General features: G+C 40.8%; 1 protein-coding gene across 3 annotated transcripts in view; it reads left to right on the top strand.

The window, feature by feature from the left end:
* LOC128248514 (uncharacterized) overlaps positions 1–15,269 on the top strand; it is a 29,279-nt gene extending 14,010 nt beyond the window's left edge. The window contains exons 1-2 of one of the 3 annotated variants that reach the window (XM_089356357.1): positions 6,374–6,500; positions 13,331–15,269. In XM_089356357.1, coding sequence (XP_089212483.1) covers positions 6,490–6,500; positions 13,331–14,816 — 1,497 coding nt within the window. In that variant the 5' untranslated portion in view covers positions 6,374–6,489 and the 3' untranslated portion in view covers positions 14,817–15,269. Of the gene's footprint in view, positions 1–6,373; positions 6,501–6,780; positions 7,878–13,330 lie in introns of those variants that run through there. The other 2 variants (XM_052969885.2, XM_089356356.1) reach the window with 2 other exon arrangements.
* The last annotated feature ends 3,948 nt before the right edge of the window (positions 15,270–19,217 follow it).

Here is a 19,217-nt window from a genome sequence, read left to right as displayed (position 1 = left end):
TCTAAAGAAGACAAAATTCTGAGGACAGTTGTGTATCGTACACAGGCTGTCGAAACCTGTAAAATTGAAATGGTGACGGAAGAGGAAATCGAGGAGTGCCTGGGTGATATTGTCAATGAAGCCACGTACATCAACAGAGGAAGAAAGTTCGGTACGGTAGAAGTGAGGTTCGCCACTATAGAAGAAGCAACCAAGCATGCAACCAACATATTAAGAAGTGAGAAAATAGCATTACTACCAAGTTATAGAGGAAGAAGAAGTGTGAAAATACGAATTCCCAGAGTTACATCAGAAATTAAACCAGAGTGGTTGGTTGCAACAATGCTGGTTGCAACCAAGGAGGAGCCGGAATTGGGACCAGTGGCGAAAACAAGTGTGCAAATGGTGGGGATTTGGACTCGAAATGTGGCTTTTTGCAACATTCGAGGACATACCAGATAGAAGTGGAGGACGAGAAAACGTTAAATGTCGTAAAATTTTTATTATGATCACTATGGATCTAATTTACATAGATGATACAAAGACAAGTACAAACAGATGTACAAAATGTATGAGTTCTTCTTTTTAAAAATTTTTTACGATGTTTTTATAAAATTTAAAAAACGATGACTTTGAATATTCAGACATACATATGCATGCATACCCACACACATCTATATAAATATATATATATATACACACACATACATACATAAATACATACATACATACACACACACACACATACCCATACATACACCTACACACATGTATGTCTATAAAAAGAAGGGGAGATTGGGTTTTTCAACCCGGCAGCCTATAAGGCCCAGCAGTTTGCCTTTTATTTTCACAATGATTAGTTTGGGTGACTTACACCCACCTTTTTCACTACTTCCTTCCATCTTCGTTCATATACTTTCTCTGACAGGGTTCTCTTTTCCAGCCCTATCTTGCTCTTCAGGTGATATCTGAAGTAGAACAGCAATCCAGGGCCGGATATGTAGGACCCTGTCACGATGCCTTCCATTCTCGTCCTCCATATACACTCTTTCAATACTGCTACCGTACAGAGAAAACAAGCCTCACCTTCCTTTGATAGTCCAGTTGGCGGTATCATCTTTATCATAGACTCAGCCGACAGCTGTACTCGTCCCAGATGCGACAACACGTGTTCCACGTAAATCATCAAGCCGGAGAGCTTCCGACAATGTACGAGAGCGTGCTGGACAGTTTCACTGTCCTGCTCGCATCTTGGACATGTCGGTGGCACTGCTAAACCGTGCCTGGATAACTTTTCGCGAACAGGTAGAGCATTCCTGTAACTCTGCCAAGTCAGAGATTTTTGGAAATTATCCAAGTACTCTGGCTTGAAGGTCTTACGAAACAGGTTGGCGAGTTGGTTCTCGTCGAACCCCAGAGCCCCTCCTAAGACGTCATCGTTTCCCTCCTCCACTAGCCGTCTGTAGAATACCGAGGTGGTATTCCCGCAGCCAGCCTTGCCCGTCTTGTGGATAGACCAGAGTGCCTGACGGCACTCCTTCTGCCATAAAGTCAAATTACATCTTCTAATGAGACTGGGTTTAAATCGTTCCAGCGAGGCCGGTCGCGGCAAGAACTCCTCCGCCAACGGACTCCACACCCTATCACCCTCCAGGTGGCACCAGAGATGTCTCAGCCTCAACGCATGTCTGCGCATCATTAGCCAGGGCATCCCCAAACCACCCTTTAGCGGTTGCTGGCAGCATACGGAGCGCCTCACAAGTGGCTTTCCCCCCCTCCACAAAAAGCGGAAGAGGAGTCGTACCAGCTTGTTTAGCCAAAAATCGGGGCAAGGCACAACGGACAGGCGGTAGGTGATTACAGATGCTATAAACATCTGCACCACCTCCGCTCTACCCTTCAAGGACAGAGACCGCCCGGACCACTTCCGGATTATGGCCTCCACCTTGTTTACTACCTCGCTCCAATTCTTCTCCGTCTGTGAGTCTGAACCGAACCAGACTCCAAGCAACTTAACAGGATCATCTGTCCAGTGTCCAACGACACTGGACGATAACGGCCTGTTCCTCCAGGTGCCGAGGCGCAGACCGATGGACTTGTCCTTGTTAACTTTTGCTCCTGCCACCGCTTCGTATCTTCGGAGAGCATCTTCTACTCGAGGTAGTTGTGCTTCCTCAGACACGATGAGAGTGACGTCGTCCGCATACGCAGAAGTAAACTTACCGCATCCGATCTCATTAGGGTTGCCACCCAACTTCTCCAGCCTCCGCAACAATGGCTCCAGGGCCAAAACATACAGGACCGGAGACAAGGGGTACCCTTGACGAACAGACCGCTTGATCGAAAACGGCTCCGTTAGGTAACCGTTTATCTGGACGGTGGACTTAATGCCGCTGTACATAGCGGAGATCCACCCGCGAAAGCCCGGGCCTATCCCAGCCGTTTCGAGGACGGCCTCCAGGTACCGATGGTCGACCCTATCGAATGCTTTACTTTGGTCTAAGTGGACCACTGCCCCTCCTTTGCCAGCTAATTTCCCAACCCTGTCTAAGGTGTAGCGGAGAAGGTGAAGATTGTCCTGGATCGACCTGCCTGGGATTGCACAGGTCTGTGCCTTCCCGACAAGCTTCTCCACGACCGCCGTCAACCTTTTAGCTAACACCTTGGCCAAAATCTTTAGCTCTACGTTGAGTAGAGTTATGGGCCTATAGTTACTAATGCTATCCCCCTTGCTTGGGTCCTTCTGTATCAGCGTCACAACTCCCCGGCTTACAGAACTGGGAATTCTCCCATTCTGCTGCCAGTTTGCATAGACGCCTGCCAGAATCTCCCCAAACAAGTCCGGCATTGCTCGGTAAAACTCGTAGGGCAGACCATCCAGTCCCGGAGACTTTTCCCCAGCGCACTCGGCCAGCACCTCTCTTACCTCCGCGGGAGTGATCAGGCCTTCACAGCATTCAGCCTCGCGCGCCGAGAGTCGAGGCCCGCCAGCTAGGAAGTCCCTTAAGGGCTCCCCACGCCCAAGCGGACCGCTCTCCCCGAACACCCGAGCAAAATGCTGGTGAAGGGCCTTTTGCATCTCCTCCTGTCCATAGATCCTGCGTCCCTGCCCGTCAGTTAAAGACCCAATGCAGGATTTCTTGCCCTTCTGACTCTCCACATGGCGAGCCCATCTGGCTGCGTTGATACCTTCTCGTTTCCCAGCGCGTAACTTAGCTCTGACTCGGCATCCTTCATGTTTGGCATTGAGGTGACGATACAAGACCGTTCTCGCCGCCGTCACTCTGGATGCGGTGCCAGATTCCATTGCCTCATCTGGACTCCTGACTAAGTCACCCTCTATTCTAGTCCTATCTAAACTTAGCTGATTGCTAAATCTAATGGACTCAAGTCGTATGGCTCTCTTGAGGGCGTGCCACCATCTATTATTAATGATGGTGCCACATAATGCCCTCTGCACTAACTCCTTAATCCGGGTACGAAAAGCTACACAAGTCAAAATAGACTTGTTCATTTTCCAATACCCGGGTCGTTGTCTATGACACTTATCTATATGCACCTCACACGTCACAAGTTTGTGATCCGAGTAAGGCACAATGCAAAAATGTGGACAGCTAAAACTAGTCTTATCTCTTTCCTTAACAAATATTCTATCTATATACGATCTGCGTGAGCCGTCGTTATTACTCCACGTCCACTGTGGAACGCTCGGCTCATCCAGTCGGTAACGGTCTACTAGATTAAAGCTCTCTAGCAGACCTTTGAGGCAAGAATTTCCTTTCCTATCAGCGGAGCCTACACTATCAACTCGCGCATCGAGAATAGTGTTGAAGTCCCCTAACAATACTATGGTTTTAGACGTCAATAGAAAGTACTCCAGGTTCCGAAAAAAATCCGACTGCCTGTGTTCGTTAGGAGCGTAGACAGCCACCAACCTGAAGGACTGCTTACTTTCGTGTGTCACATCTAGGACGACCAGCCTACCTTCTGGGTCCAGAAAGACAGTACGTATCTGCAAATCCAAGTTTTTCTTGATGAGGACTGCCACGCCTGCACCTCCCCTCCGGCTCGGAGAAATAAATTTCTCGTAACCATTGAGGAGGGGCGAGAACGCTTCAGGTCCCTTCATCTTGGACTCGGTTATTACAGCCACATCTATTCTATGTGAAATGAGGTCGTCCAGAAAACAAGCCTGTTTCCATTTCGACCCCATTCCACGCACATTTAAACTACCCAACTTAATCATTGAAAAAATAAAGGTAGAAAATGAGGACTTACGGTTGTGAGAGGGAGCATGGCACTTTTTGTCTGCCAACCTCCCCTCCTCCTTCCGTTTCTGCATTGCTCTTTCTCGGGGTTGCCACCGGGCTCTGGTTTGGGGTGGCTGCCGGGCTGACAATCAATCTGCCCTCTTTTACGTCGTTGGAGACGTCAATTATTAGTTTGTTTCTAACGTGCTCCTGAAACAGTCTTTCTGCAGTCTTCTTCTGAGACCTTTGCATATCTGTATTGAGCGTCCTCTGTGCCGCTCTTGAAATATCTTACCCTTGGGTGGGCTTTGATATACTTCACAACTTTTTCATTTTTAGTGTTTATCGCCACTATTTTTTCGTTTTTTTTAACACCTTTCAATGCAGGTTGAGGGGTGGGGGGCTTGAACCTCTGTCCTATCAGCATTGTGCCAGCGGGGTAAGGGTGGGAAGTTGTTTTTTTTTCCTCTGTCTGTGCAGAGGCTTTTTTTTTTGTTTGGGGAGGGGACTCTGGCGCGTGTTGTTTCTTCCTTTTGTAGCTCGCAGTTTGGAACTCCATCTTTTCCGTTTCGTTCTCCACTACGGCAACTATTTTTCCTCTCTCTTGTTCTTTTTCTTGCTGTTTTTTTCCTTCTACCGTGTTTCCACTCTCCACTTCGATGGTGACTGCTTTGCCTTTTTCTTTTTCTTCCTCGTCCGCTTTCGGAGGAGGGGCGTCACTCGTTTTAACGGTGTTTGGCTTTGTTTTTATACAGGCCGAGCGGACGTGACCCTTCTGCCCACACTTGAAACATCTGGGTCGACGTCCCTCCACCGACACGCGGATGGTATGCCCCTCCCCCACAAACACCCTATCAGGCAAATTCTCGAATGTGCTGTTCTCAGCTTGGACCAGAATTTCCAACGTCTGACCTCTCCATCTGGTCGCTTCCTTCCTCTTCATGCTTAGAATATTAATTTTCTTCTCGACGTCGAATATAACCGCTGCTGCCGCCCACATTACGTCGTATCTGAAAGGTATGTCCTCAATGGTCACCCGTGCTGTTATTTTTCCCATGTAAGTGGGCAGCAACATGATTATTTCGTTTTTTAACGTCTCCGTCGAGACCTCCCTCGCCACTTCAGCCGAGTCGAAGTGCACCTCAACCGTTGCACTTCGTACTCCGCGGTTGACGTGGCGGACCTTTGGCCATATTGGCGCCAGACACCTCTCGACCAGTTCGTTACGAACCTCCGTGATTTTTTTTTCTTTTATATTGTATACCTTGTATACTACTATCTTTTCCTTTCGGGCATTGACAGTCTCGGGTGGTGGAATCAATTTGGTTTCACCATCCACCTTTTGTATGTACTTCCTGAACGCGTACAGACTCTCTTTTACAATTTTCAGTTCAATGGTGCTTCCACCAACAGCCTGAGAAAAACTTTGCTTTGGCATGCTTTCTTCCTGAATGGGAGCGTTGCTTTCGGCTGTCGCCATTTTGTCAAAAAGACAAAAATAACAGACAAAAATTCTTGTCGCGAAGACAAATGAATGGTATTTTCCTGCCCCGTAGGGCGAAAAACTACTGTTAAACAAACAGTTACAAAAATGTCTCACAATAACAGACGTAAAAGAACTCACACAGACGTAGCAGCAAAGATATTTGAATCAAGATATAATACTCCAAACACGAGAAAACGTTAAATGTCGTAGTCGAGGGAAGAAAACCAAATTGTTATATATGCGGGGAGAGAGGTGATATGAAAACCAAATGCCCCCTATATGAGTTCACACAGACACAGCAAGAGAAAGCACAAACAGAGGAGGAAAGAATTGTAGATCACACTGAGGAAATGAAAGAGAGACAGAAGTGTGAAACAGAGAAAACAAAGAAGAACGAAAATGGAGCTACTAGCCCTAAAAAGCGAAGGAAAAATAAGTCAAAGGAACGGTCAACAGAAAACAAAAAAGAGATAAAAAAGCCAGAAACTAATAATGTACAAGAAGAGGAGGAGAGAACGGATAAAGATGTGAAATACAAGGGGCTTTTCATAAAGTACGAGAATTGCGAGCAGATGGAGAGAAAAGTCGAGAGGTTGGAAGAAATAATAAAAGAGAAATGTGCTGAAAAATGCATTTTGATACGTGAGGAAAGATGCTGAGAGTGCATAAAAGAACTTGGTGAAAATATAATAACGAAACGGATATGGTTGGTGGAGACGCCGACCCCTAGAACTGATTATTTGCAGTTGTTAAGGACGGACGTAACAATGATTAATGGAAGAAAGGTAACGCGAGTGTTGGAATTTTTTGACTTACAAAACCGTTAAAATGTTTACATGACGTTGAACGTAAAAGTGAAAAACTGGATAAATATAACCACCCGACTTCGGGGATCGAGTGGACATTGCGCCTCATTTATTTCATTCTTGCATATTATCATTTTATTTTAATTACCCCGATTTTATGTTTGCGTTTTGTACTGTCTTTATGTTTTATGATGTCTTAAAAATTCTTTGTATAGCCATTTATGGGTAATAAAGAAATCGGTATTTCGTCTGTCTTTACGTTCTGAGTTCAATTTCCGCCGAGTTCGACTTTGCCTTTCATCCTTCTGGTGTCGATAAATTAAGTACCAGTTGCGTACTGGATTGATCTAATCGACTGACCCTCTCCCCCGAAATTTCGAGCCGTGTACCTAGAGTAGAAAAGGATAATCTTTTCTTATTTTGGCACTCTAATGAACCAAATTCTTTTAGTAAACAGTAGAATGTGTATGTATATAAGTATGTATGCAAGTAACTACGTACGTACGTATGTTTGTACCAACATAGTAGTAAACCGTCAGTTCGAACCTTGAACCGTGAACTTTGACATTTACTTACTTAAAAATGGAGCAAAGTTTACGTCTCGAAAGATTGGCAGTTCTTCCTAGTGCCTGAGAAGCTGCTAGAACATTCAAGCACTGGTTGTTCATTTGTTGTCGATACAAAAATTCTGTTACTTCTGGAACCGACAATACCTTCCTTGGACTTCTGGCGAGTTCAGTTTCCTCAGAAAACTTTGAAATCATTTCAGAATATACTACGTTCGATTCTGCTTTAGCTGCTTTGAAGGATGCCTTTATTAAGCCAGTCAATTCGGTTGTCGCCAGACATAGACTGTCTACTCGAAAACAATTGCCCAATGAATCGATAGATAAAAATGTGCGTTCTCTTCAAAACCTTAGTCTGGATTCTGATTTTATGAGTGTTTCTGCCGAAATTTACAGAAACGATAACGTTCGAGATTCATTTATTACCAGAATTTCATCTCAAAGTATTCCAACTAGACTCCTTGAAAATAAATCGCTTACTCTGACTACGGCAATCAATCAGGCACACACCTCGGAAATTGGTAATATCAACTCACAAATTTACGATTCTATATCAACCTCTACTAATCTCCCGGTAGCTACAGCGAAACAAAGTGAAGAAATGATGAAGTCGTCTTCAGGTGTAGAAGGGTGTGAAAGGTTAGATGAAACTAGTGCAGCGACTAGTAATACATCAAAACGTTGGACCTACTGTTACGGGTGTGGAAGTATATCAAAACATGAGCATATGAAATGTCGAGCTCGAAATGCTGAATGTAGGAAATGCAAGAAGATTGGTCATTATTCAAAGGTATGCAAGTCTAAATATTCTGTTACTGCATAAATTCAAACTGGTACGCTTGCTCCTGTTCTCTCTGCGTTGAACACGTCTATGATAGAAAAATCTATAAATAGACTTTTGTTAAAAGCTCTCTTAGACACTGGAAGTTGGGAATTAACTATCTTCGGCTTCTTACTTCTTCATATAATGGTACTACATCGATGGCTACAGTTAATTTAAAGTTGTCTGCCAAAGCATGCTGCAAATTAAATATAACTCTTTGAGGACGTATCCTGACATTCAGTTTCTAGTACTACCCGACTCGTGCACTGATGTTATATTAGGAATACCTGTTCTCAATAAGTACTCTTCCGTTAAGATGAAATATGAGGGACCACGTCCAAACTTAGAGGTGTGTTCCTTAGCATCTATTGTTTACGAAATCCAGAAAATTTAAAATGTCGGATGAGCGATTTATCTCTTTTGAAATCGAGCATTTGTTAAGAGAAGGCATCATCGAACAAAGCAATTCACCTTGAAGAGATCAAGTACATGTGGTTCAAAACAATACAAAAAAAAAGAAGACTAATTGATTACACTGCTACGATAAATAAGTTTACTTATCTAGATGAATATCCCTTGCCGAATCTATATGATTTAGTAAACAAGTTCTCTACTTATAAATACTATAGTCATTTAAACTTACGTAGCGCTTATCAATGCGTACCGCTGCACAAGGCGGATAAAATTTATACCACCTTCGAGGCAAATAGCTGTCTGTATCAGTTCACACGACGTCCTTATGGGTTAACGAATGGCGTCGCTTGTTTTCAGCGAATTATTGACAATTTCATAAATCAAAATAAATTATAAAAAAACTCATGCATACTTAGACGAAATTGCGATTGGTGGAAATGCTAAAGAAGAGCATGATACGAATCTTTCTAAGTTTTTAGAGAGTGCAAAAAGGTATAATATTATGCTAAATAAGGACAAGTGCGTGTTTAATACTACCACTATCAATATTTTGGAATATCAAATAAGCCATAAAAAACTTCGCCCCGACCCATTGGGCTTTTCTGCCCTGAAAGGTATCCCTTTACCACAAAATAAAAAGTCTCTCTCACGTATTTTGGGATTATTTGCGTACTATTCGAAATAGGTTCCATGCTTTTCACACCGAATACAACCGCTAACTTACAGTTCTATATTTCCACTGTTCTAAAGAGGCATTTGACGCCGTCAAAGACCTGAAATCCGCGACTTCAAATGCTGTAAAGATGCAAATCGACGATAATTTGCCTTTTTCAGTTGAAACGGTGTCCGACGTGGCTGACGCCGTTACGTTGAACCAGGACGGCCGACTGGTTGCTATTTTCCAAAAAGCATCATTCGGTTGTTGAAAAAGAAGCTAATGCTATTGTTGAAGAGATAAAGAAATGGCGCCACTTCCTCGTGCGTCGCAGATTTACCTTGATAACTGACCAAAAGTCTGTCTTACATTGGCTTTTACTTACTTTCTAGTATACTAGTGGAGGCGCAATGGCCCAGTGGTTAGGGCAGCGGACTCGCGGTCATAGGATCGCGGTTTCGATTCTCAGACCGGGCGTTGTGAGTGTTTATTGAGCGAAAGCACCTAAAGCTCCACGAGGCTCCGGCAGGGGATGGTGGTGAACCCTGTTGTACTCTTCCACCACAACTTTCTCTCACTTATACTTCCTGTTTCTGTTGTGCCTGTAATTCAAAGGGTCAGTCTTGTCACACTGTGTCACGCTGAATATCCCCGAGAACTGCGTTTAGGCTGCACGTGTCTGTAGAGTGCTCAGCCACTTGCACGTTAATTTCACGAGCAGGCTGTTCCGTTGATCGGATCAACTGGAACCCTCGACGTCGTAAGCGACGGAGTGCCAACACAACAAATATACTAGAAGAAAATCAACGAACCAATCAATTCCCCATAGAGATTACAAGTATAATAGAAGAAAATGTTTGATCTTTTATTGCCCACAAGGGGCCAACAAAGAAAGGACAAACAAAACATGTGGGGACAATTAACATGTGAAAATGAATGAAATAGATTTTTAGAAATGAGGATGAGACGACCACTCCGTCCCCGCTCCGGGATGGTTATAAATTCAAATGTTTCTACAAATATTCTTTTAAAACGTTCATTGTCAGTTCTCTTGTTTCTAAAAATTAAGTCTCGCCACTTAATGTCACTCTTTATATCATCATATTCTACCACTGGGGCGTAGTGTTCATTACTCACCTCAGGCCCCAGGGAACTCACATCTGATGGGAATGCTTCTTTTAGAGTTCTATATCCCTCTTCATTTATCAGAATACACTTCATGTCCTTGTCGTAGCCTTCTGATAGTTTTACTCTTGTAATTCCTTTTCATTTTCGTTATTTTTCTCTCGATTTTTTAATTTGTGTAATATGTAACTAATAAGTTTTGTTTCTGTATATATCTTTACCTTGTTGTACATCTTGTGTGTCTCCGTATTTTTGTGTCTGTGTTTTTGTGCGTCTGTACGTTTGTAAGTCTGTGCTTTTATGTCTGTGTGTTTGTGTGTCTGTATGTTTGTATGTCTGTACGTCTACTTGGTGTTTCTGTTCTGCTTGTGGTATTTTTCGTTATTGGTGAACCTATGGGCGTATTGCTTCTGCTTGTTGTTGTTGATGGTCTTAATGGGTATGTTTCCTCCTGTTTTTTTTTATGCTTCTTTTGTTGGAATTCCTTTTTAGGCGGTGAATTTCTTCTCTCTTGATTTTACGTCTATGAACTTCGTGTTCTGTTCCGCGTCTTGGGTCTTTTTCTCCAATTCCGTTTCACATTCTTGTGTTTCCGTCTCTGTAACCTCCTTCGTTAGTTTAGGACACCTTTGTTTGATATGTCCCTTTTCTCCACAAGCATAACAGGTTGGTAACCTTCCATCCAGCATTATTCTAGCTTGACCCCATTGGGCAGCTCTACTGTTTCTGGTATTCCACCGTATTCCACTTGGTTAACCATGAAGAACCTCTCCAACCCGTACCCACTTCAATTTATTTGTTGGGTCCGGGTTACCTGTATTATTTGTACTTCCTCATCTCCTCCTTCTTCTCCTACGGCGAGAACCGCTGCCATTAGCCACTGGGGCTCAATTTCAGGCGGAATCCTGCCTATCCTGACAATGGTAATGCGTTTACCTAGGTAGGCGGCAGCAGCACCCATTCTTCCGAGAGCAGCACCTCAGTGGGGCGCCCTTCCGCCTCCTCCTCGGAGTCAAAGGTAACCACCACTCCTCCGGTATAGAAGGCAACACTATCCCCAAAATCTTTGAGACACTTGTCCATCTCCTCCCGCTTAGCAACCTCTAATACCCTCCAGCCCCCGGAGAACGTCCAACAGACTATCTCTCCACCCTCCACCTTCACTCTCTCTTCCTCTGGTGAGGCAACCCCAAATTAGACCCCCTCCCTTTTTATCACATCTTGATACGCCGCGACAAGCTCCACCCTGCAACTCACCCCACGCCTCCCCAGCAAACTCGGAACGACAGCACCCCGTCTTCCCGTTGCTGCCGCGCAACTCTTCACCTTCATCTAGATATCTCCTTCACTCTAAACAATAAAAGTCACAAGCCAACAAACAAGGATGACGTCACACTCGCAAAACTCCTTCCCGACACAACTCGTAAAACTCCCTCTTGATACCACTCGTAAAATCACATATTAACAACGCCAAATATACTAGGAGAAAATGTTCATGCTCTTACAGAAACGAGTAATTTATACATACATCTGGCACAAGCCAATACACTTGACAAAGGAAGAGTTCACTTGATAAATGTCAAATAAATGAACATATTCACCTGCTATGTAGAGTGATACAACGCTCCACCTAACAGGTTCAAATCCAGCAAAATCACAACAAGCACAATGCTAGCAAATTTGATGGATGATGAAGTCGATTATATCGACCACAATGTTCATCTGGTAGTTATATCGACTCCGAAACGATGAGGTGCAAAAGTCAACTTCGGCAGCCTCTAAAATCTGAACGAAAGGTGGACGAAATATTGTTAAGCGCTTTGCCCGGCATGCTAAGGATTTTGTCAGCTCGCTATCTTAGTTTCTAACTTTGGCACAGCGACAATGAATTTTGGGGAGGAGATTAATCGATTACATCAGTTCCAATCCTCAACTGGTACTCATTTTATCGATCACGAAAAGACGAGAGGCAAAAACGACCTCAGCGCATTTAAAATCAGAACGTAAAAGTCCGGAAGAAATGCCGCTAAGCATTTTGTCCGAGGCCATAACTATTCTGATTGCTGGTTGCCATAATAATAATAATAATAATAACAATTCTTTCTACTGTAGGCACACTGCCTGAAATTTGGGGGAAGGGGATAGTCGATTACATCGATCCCACTAAATTGGTACTTAATTTATCGACCCCAAAAAAGACGAAAGGTAAAGTTGACCTCGGTAGAACAGGAAGAAGAAAATGCCGCAAAACATTTTACCCTGTTTGCTAATGATTCTTCCAGCTCACCGCCTCAATAATAATAATAATAATAATTATTATTATCATTTCATCTATTAGCCACTAGGTCCGACATATAAAGCACGATACAGTAGACATGGATAGTGGGGATTTTACACAGAAACAACAAATACACAATTAGAAGAATAACAATGATATACAACAAAAATTATAACAATGAAAGTTCCCCAATAGGGGAACTTTCATTGTTATAACTCTGACAGCACTTCCGTGCCTGTAGAGTTTATCTCGAACCGGCAGTGTCCCCTGGTAGCTCGGCCAAGTAAGTGATTTCTGGAAGTTATCCATCATCCCTGGCTCGAAAGTCCTCCTGAGCAGACTGGTTAGTTCGATTTCGTCAACTCCTAGCATTTCTCCAAGTGCGTCATCGCTCTTTCCCTCCACTAACCCTCTATAGAACTCAAGAGTGGATGCTTCACTGATCGCATTGCCCGCCTGTCTTCTTTCAGTTACTTGACTGCAGCCATAGTAGAGCACCGCCTTAAAGGGTTTTAGTCGAACAAATCAACCCTAGGAGGACTTATTTTTTAAACCTAGTACTTATTATATCGGTCTTTTTTGCCGAACCGATGTTATGGGGACATAAACAGACCAACACCGGTTATCAAGCGGCGGTGGTGGTCTTCGTAAAATATCACACACGACGTGGCGCCACATCATTTTGTGCCACGAAAATGATGGTGTTCATACAAACCTCGATATGTGACTGTGTGAGTGTCAATCCACTTACTAGTGTTCAAGAGATTAACCGCAGTGAGCTCGATGTCTCGGATAACTTACAAAGGTCAAGAGCACAGTTTTCTCAAAATCAAGGTAATGAATACATAGCGATCGTTTAATTGAATATGTAAATGTGAGTTCTATGTTATATGACTAATACTGATTTTAAGAAGCATTACATACTCATAACGTTGTTTGTCTTTGCAGAAAAGAAATGTATGATGATTCGGTGAAGTTTGCCAAAGTACTGATGAAACTAGGAATTAAAAAAGGAGAGAAGATTGCATTTTGCGCTCCTAACTGTGTGGAATGGATGAGCTACGATGTTGGAATCATGATGACGGGAGCATATTCTATGAGATTAATGTTTGGATTAGCAGATATGAAATCTGTTATAGAAGGTTGTAGTGCCGTAGTATTTGGTTCTAAATCTATTTGGGACAGTTTCTTATCTATTGCACAAATAAACGATAATGGAAAAGTATCTAGCGAAGTGTGTCCCAATTTGAGATTTGCTATTGATGTGTCCAATACACATGGACCAGCAAATGCTTTATCTGCTGCTAAATTGATGGCAGAGGTAAGTGACGATGTCGCAGTTGAATTTCCTTACATTGACCCAGAAGATATTGCAGTAATCAATCAGACTTCTGGAACCACAGGTGTACCTAAACGTATCTGTCACAGCCATTTCAACATTATAAATTTACCAGATGAGTGTTTTAGTAGCACTAGTATTTCTCCTGTTGATGTAGCATTTAGCGGTCGACCAATGGGATATATTGGAGGATATCCTTTGCTGCTCTTAACCAAGGGAGCCAAACACGTCACTGGAGATGTAGGAATGTTGAACGATACGAAGAATTTCGATTTTGTAGTAAATCTATGGCAGCAAGAGAAATGTACTATTGTGGGTGTTGCACCACAGGACTTGAAACGACTTGGGAATCGTGGATTTCGTGTAAAGACGGTACTATCCGGTGGAGATATGCTTACACATGATGCAATAGAGCATTCTTTTAAAATTGCAGATGAATTTGTAATTGCTTATGGAACCACTGAAGCTTTGATTATATCCAGTAGATTCTTTACTCCAGAAAACATTTCACAACATCGACAGGGAATGCTGGGTCTACCGTTTAAGGGGACAGAAATCAAAATTGTTGACGAGGAGAAGAGAGTTGTGGATATTGGAAAGGCAGGCTATTTATATTTTCGAAGTAAGTGGACGACGAAAACATTTCTTGATGGTACCTCGTGTCTAGAAAAAGGATGGTATTCAACGTCAGATATTTGTTACTTAACTGAAGATGGTGACATCATAATGATTGGAAGAAGTACAGATTTTATCAAAAAGTGTACGGTAAAGTTATCAATTAAACTTATTGAAGATTATGTCGAACGTCAGCCGAGTGTAGATGCTGTGGTTGTTGTACCAATCCCTGACGAGGAGGTTGGTGAACGTGTGTGCGCATGTGTTACCATTCTACCAGATCACGACTTCAATGAAGACGAATTGAAAACGTTTTGTACAGAAACAATGCCACAGCCAAAAAACTTTGATTGTGTATCGATGCATCCCGATTATATATTATATTTTCCGTCTTTTCCGACGTTGGCTAGTGGTAAGTTTGACAGGAAGGCTATAACAACTTTGGCTCTTAAAAAAGTTAAAGATTCTAAAAATAATTAATACCAATTTAAGATTTTCAAACTAATATATATTTCTATAAAACGTGCATTAAAGTATCAAACGTAATTTGACACTGCATGAGAGACAAAATTTAAAAAGTAACATTTAATCTTTATTATTAAACAGTGGATGTTTCGGTTGTATTTTTTTTTTTTTTAACTTCTGCTTGGTTATATTTTATAAAATGAAAATTTGGATAATCCAGCTAGTTGATTCTGTGACAATACATTGGAAATTGGAAGCAATGAAACTAACAAATCAAAGTAGTTTTATCTTACAATTTGTTCAAATTTCAGTGACATATATTTACCTTCCTTTTGAATTATTTCAATTAATCAAATCCTAAAAGTTTGAAGAATTTGAAATTAAAAAAAGAAAAGAGAAGAAAAAGAAACCCACCTCTTTTTAGCTTAATGAGTATTATAATTTGATAAAATAATTATATATAATAAATTATCGATTTTGTTTATTTTTATTAACTTTCATGCAACCTGAAATCTGAATGGGAACTGACGCTGATAAATGTTTTCTCTTACAAATACTTTAATTGTATAATTTAATACGTTTTCGAATATGCATTTCATGTACGAAAGGGTGTTAGTTGGATAAGTGATTAGGGTGAAAGACTTATTCAACTAACTTTCGATGGATTGTGATTTGTCTATATTGTTTAATTTTCATGTGAAGAGTATTAACTTTATGGTCTAGTCTCCCTTATTATTTAGTAGAATCGGTGAAGGGAAATCACTGATGATACCTCTAGGCCTTCTCACATTCGTGAGGTGGATACCGCTGATGTTAAGTTTGAACTTTTCGCTCGACGTTTGTCGAAAACTTGGGATCATCTTAGTGGTAATTCGATCTGCTTGAAATAGCAGCCGAATTTCCCTTCAAATAATACCCTAGAATCTTTGAAAAGAAGAAGGAAAAAAAAAAGAATACTTTGGATAAAGTGGACCTAAGTGGAATGTTTACATAGGTTGCGGAATAATCAAGTGTTGCTTGCGCATATTTGAGCGGGAAGCCAAAAGAGTGATGTTTTAGATGTGTGTGCAGTATTTTATTGGGTCTCATGAATAGTATTGCAGACGCCAATTTAAGCAACTTCCAGTTTTGATTAGAATAATTTCTTTTGTATTTCTGATGCAATACAAAATGGTATAGGAGGAGCAGCAGAAGCTTAATTCCTTAGCTTGTTAAATTTTGATCTTGTAATCTTGTACTTTTATAAGAAATCAATATTCCAGTTGTTGATGTTGTTTATGATTATGTCGTTGTTTAGTCCCAGTTAGCATAGACGGAATAGACCCATAATCAGAGTCATCAATGCAACACTCGGTCATATAATGTATTCAGGATCACATCATCTAATGTGTTTATTTTTATCCCAGGATTCTTTCTGCCGATTCACTGCTCTCGAAAATTAAGTAGGAATATTTTAAAAAAAATATACTCAAAGACACTTACTTTGGAAGGAACATAGAGATTATCTCGACCTCACCACTTGATTGGTACTTATTTTATTATATACAATAAATAATTATAAATATAAAAACACCGAAATAAAATGAGATCATTGTAGATGTCTCACGAAACCTCTAGAGTAAACAATGACTTGTTGAAATTTTAGTTTACCTAGTAAAAAAATAAACGACAGTCTGCATTTTAGTAATTATTCAGCAAACAGCAAATACCCAGACGAACTAGATAAATACAATCCGATTAATTCAGGCAGGTAAGTGTATGTGTGGTGGATAATCACTATATGGTAGTGGACGGACGACTCGACTGGTGCAGTGGCCGTAATAGTGCGATGGAGATATTGGGTTTAGAGCTAAGATAAAGACCTAATGGTTTTTGGAGTGCCTGTGTGTCGGTTAAAGATGCAGATGGAGAATGAAACTAGTTGATATAGAAATCTGCAGCTTACAACTTTTGAATTATTCATTAAGAGGAATGTGAGGGCCAAGGGCCAAAAACAGTTGTGAATGTTGAAGACACCAAGGATAATTGCTGTGGAAAGAGGAAAAGGGACAGTAATGTCTTCGATGTAGGAATGGTTATGGTGGCAGAGTTGTTGGGTGAAGGTGGGAAGTAGAGAAAGCAGATATATTTGAAAGATTGGGGAGGGTGACTTGAATGGAATATGTATATATCTATGCCATTATCATTCACAGAGGTGTTTGAGTAAAGAGAGCGTAGCATGGGCAATAAATATGGGCTATAGGTAAGGGTTGAGAGATTTATAAGTCGGGGATGAATAAGACATATGGCTTGTGTGTTAGTAAGATAATTGGGGTTTAGATCATATCGGATTTCACCGAAAATAGAGTGAATTACGCAACGGATTTAGCCTTGGGAATGCATGGAAGCATAGAAGATGTTATATACTTTCGGTTTAGGAAATCCGACTTTTACACAATCGATTCAACGGAAAAGAGAAACATCGCTGACACATAGCTTGTTTATGATCAATCTGAAAGTTTTTGTAAATGAGTTAATAATTTGATAAAAATGTTTGGACTGGTTACGATATTTTTAAAGAATATAGGGACCGCTTTCACCATTATAAACATTCCTACTTGATTTTGTAAAATGTGAAAAATAGCTGATCTATAAAGTATGTTTACTTCGCTGGTAACCAACAAAGAATGTTTCTTATAACAAGGAAAGCCTAGCCAAAGAATGCTACTTCCATACGAACAATATATATGGACCTCAAAGCTCTCTGTATACAGTTTGATTCCTGTAGTAGTGATGAAACCAACATATGGCTGACGTAATTGGATGTTAGATAAGATTCAGAGCATTAGTGAATAAAGCCGAAACAACTAATCACTACCAGAGATATTAGCCGCTTCTACTTAAGAGGAATATAAGGAGATCGAAGTGAGTGTATGAATCAAATGTATGGATCGACTTTACCGCAAAACATCAGGTGAAAGTCTTTAATTCCTATTAATAGAAAGCCATGCATGCCTATGATTTTAGAAAACGTTGCGTTGACAACAGCATAAGTAAAGTAATATACCTTGGACCAACAACTAGTACATTAGCTCTAACTTTGATTAGCATACTTTTGAAATTGAGAAAAAAAAAAAAGAAATAACATTATATTCGTTCAATAAAAGTTTAGGGACGTTAGAGCATTTATATGTGGTGTCCAATGTAAATTTGAATATGCGATGTACATCATAGGCTGTTGTCTAAAAATGTCATAACGATATGGTCTACATATGAGGCCCGAAGGCATGATATAATGACACCAGAAAAGAGTCATGAAGATAAAATATAAATTAAAGTGATACAAAGGACAAATACCAGGAAAGAGTAGCGGTGAATGTTTCATTCTAACCATCTGTAAAACGCATGCTTCCCATTTCTCTGGGAATGATATGGGAAAGAAAAGACAAAGGGTACTGTACTTAATAGCTGGAATTAGCTGTTCAACAGACCTTTACATAATGTTAAAGATAAAAAATACACCCATCCCCAATTAATGCTAAATCTGCTGATTCTACACCCGAAATATAACTTTATATTTATAGCAGAGATTATAGGAGCACTTGGTATGTATCTGATTGTTTCAGCACCTTTTTCTAAAAGTTAGATTTTACAAAATCGGAACGGACATGGTTGGTTAAGAAATTATAATTCTAACTATTTATGGAACTGAAACAATTATGTAAAACTTTCCAGAGGTTTATCTCGCAATAAATATATAGATACATACTAACACATAGTATTCGACCGTTACACCTTATCACATTTCATCGATTATGCATTCGCATTTCAAGGACTGTAGAAGATGCAACACATGTTATTAGTAGCTACCTCGAAATGTCGTCAAGTTACTATCTCCAATTATGACATGCTGTTGCAATGTCGTCTGGGGGAGAGAATTCCCTGAAACAAATACAATATTTCTGATATTGAATAAATATATACATATCAACACAAGGAATATTGGTGGCACGGTCCCGTGAAAAATTTCAGCAAATGCAAGCATAAGAAGACTGATATAATTGTTTAGGACAGAAAAGTAAAATTATATATAGTCGTAGAAGCCATCTGCTCTTTGAATATAAATACTATTTATGTCTATAATTATAGATGCATTTGGCTATATTAATAAATTTTTAAGCGATCATCTCAAAAACTAGGGATTTCGTGGCAAAGGAAAGTGTCAAACTCATATCTATTTACAAATACAATAGATAGGCGGAACAATAAAAGTGTACAAGACTTTTCTAAAAGTTCATCATGTAACACTTGCATTTGTAGACAACATAAAACCATCTGCTATCAGTTTGCAAAAGGCATTCGTTCCTAAATTTGAAGTCGCAACTAGATCTATCTGGTACGAAGGAGCTTCCCGTATGCAGAATGGATGTTGTACAA

Source organism: Octopus bimaculoides, chromosome 8, assembly GCF_046866305.1.
Source record: "Octopus bimaculoides isolate indiv1 chromosome 8, ASM4686630v1, whole genome shotgun sequence".
Lineage (NCBI taxonomy): Eukaryota > Metazoa > Mollusca > Cephalopoda > Octopoda > Octopodidae > Octopus > Octopus bimaculoides.
The sequence above is the reverse complement of the archived record's forward strand: the minus strand, read 5'-3'. Positions and strand labels throughout refer to the sequence as shown.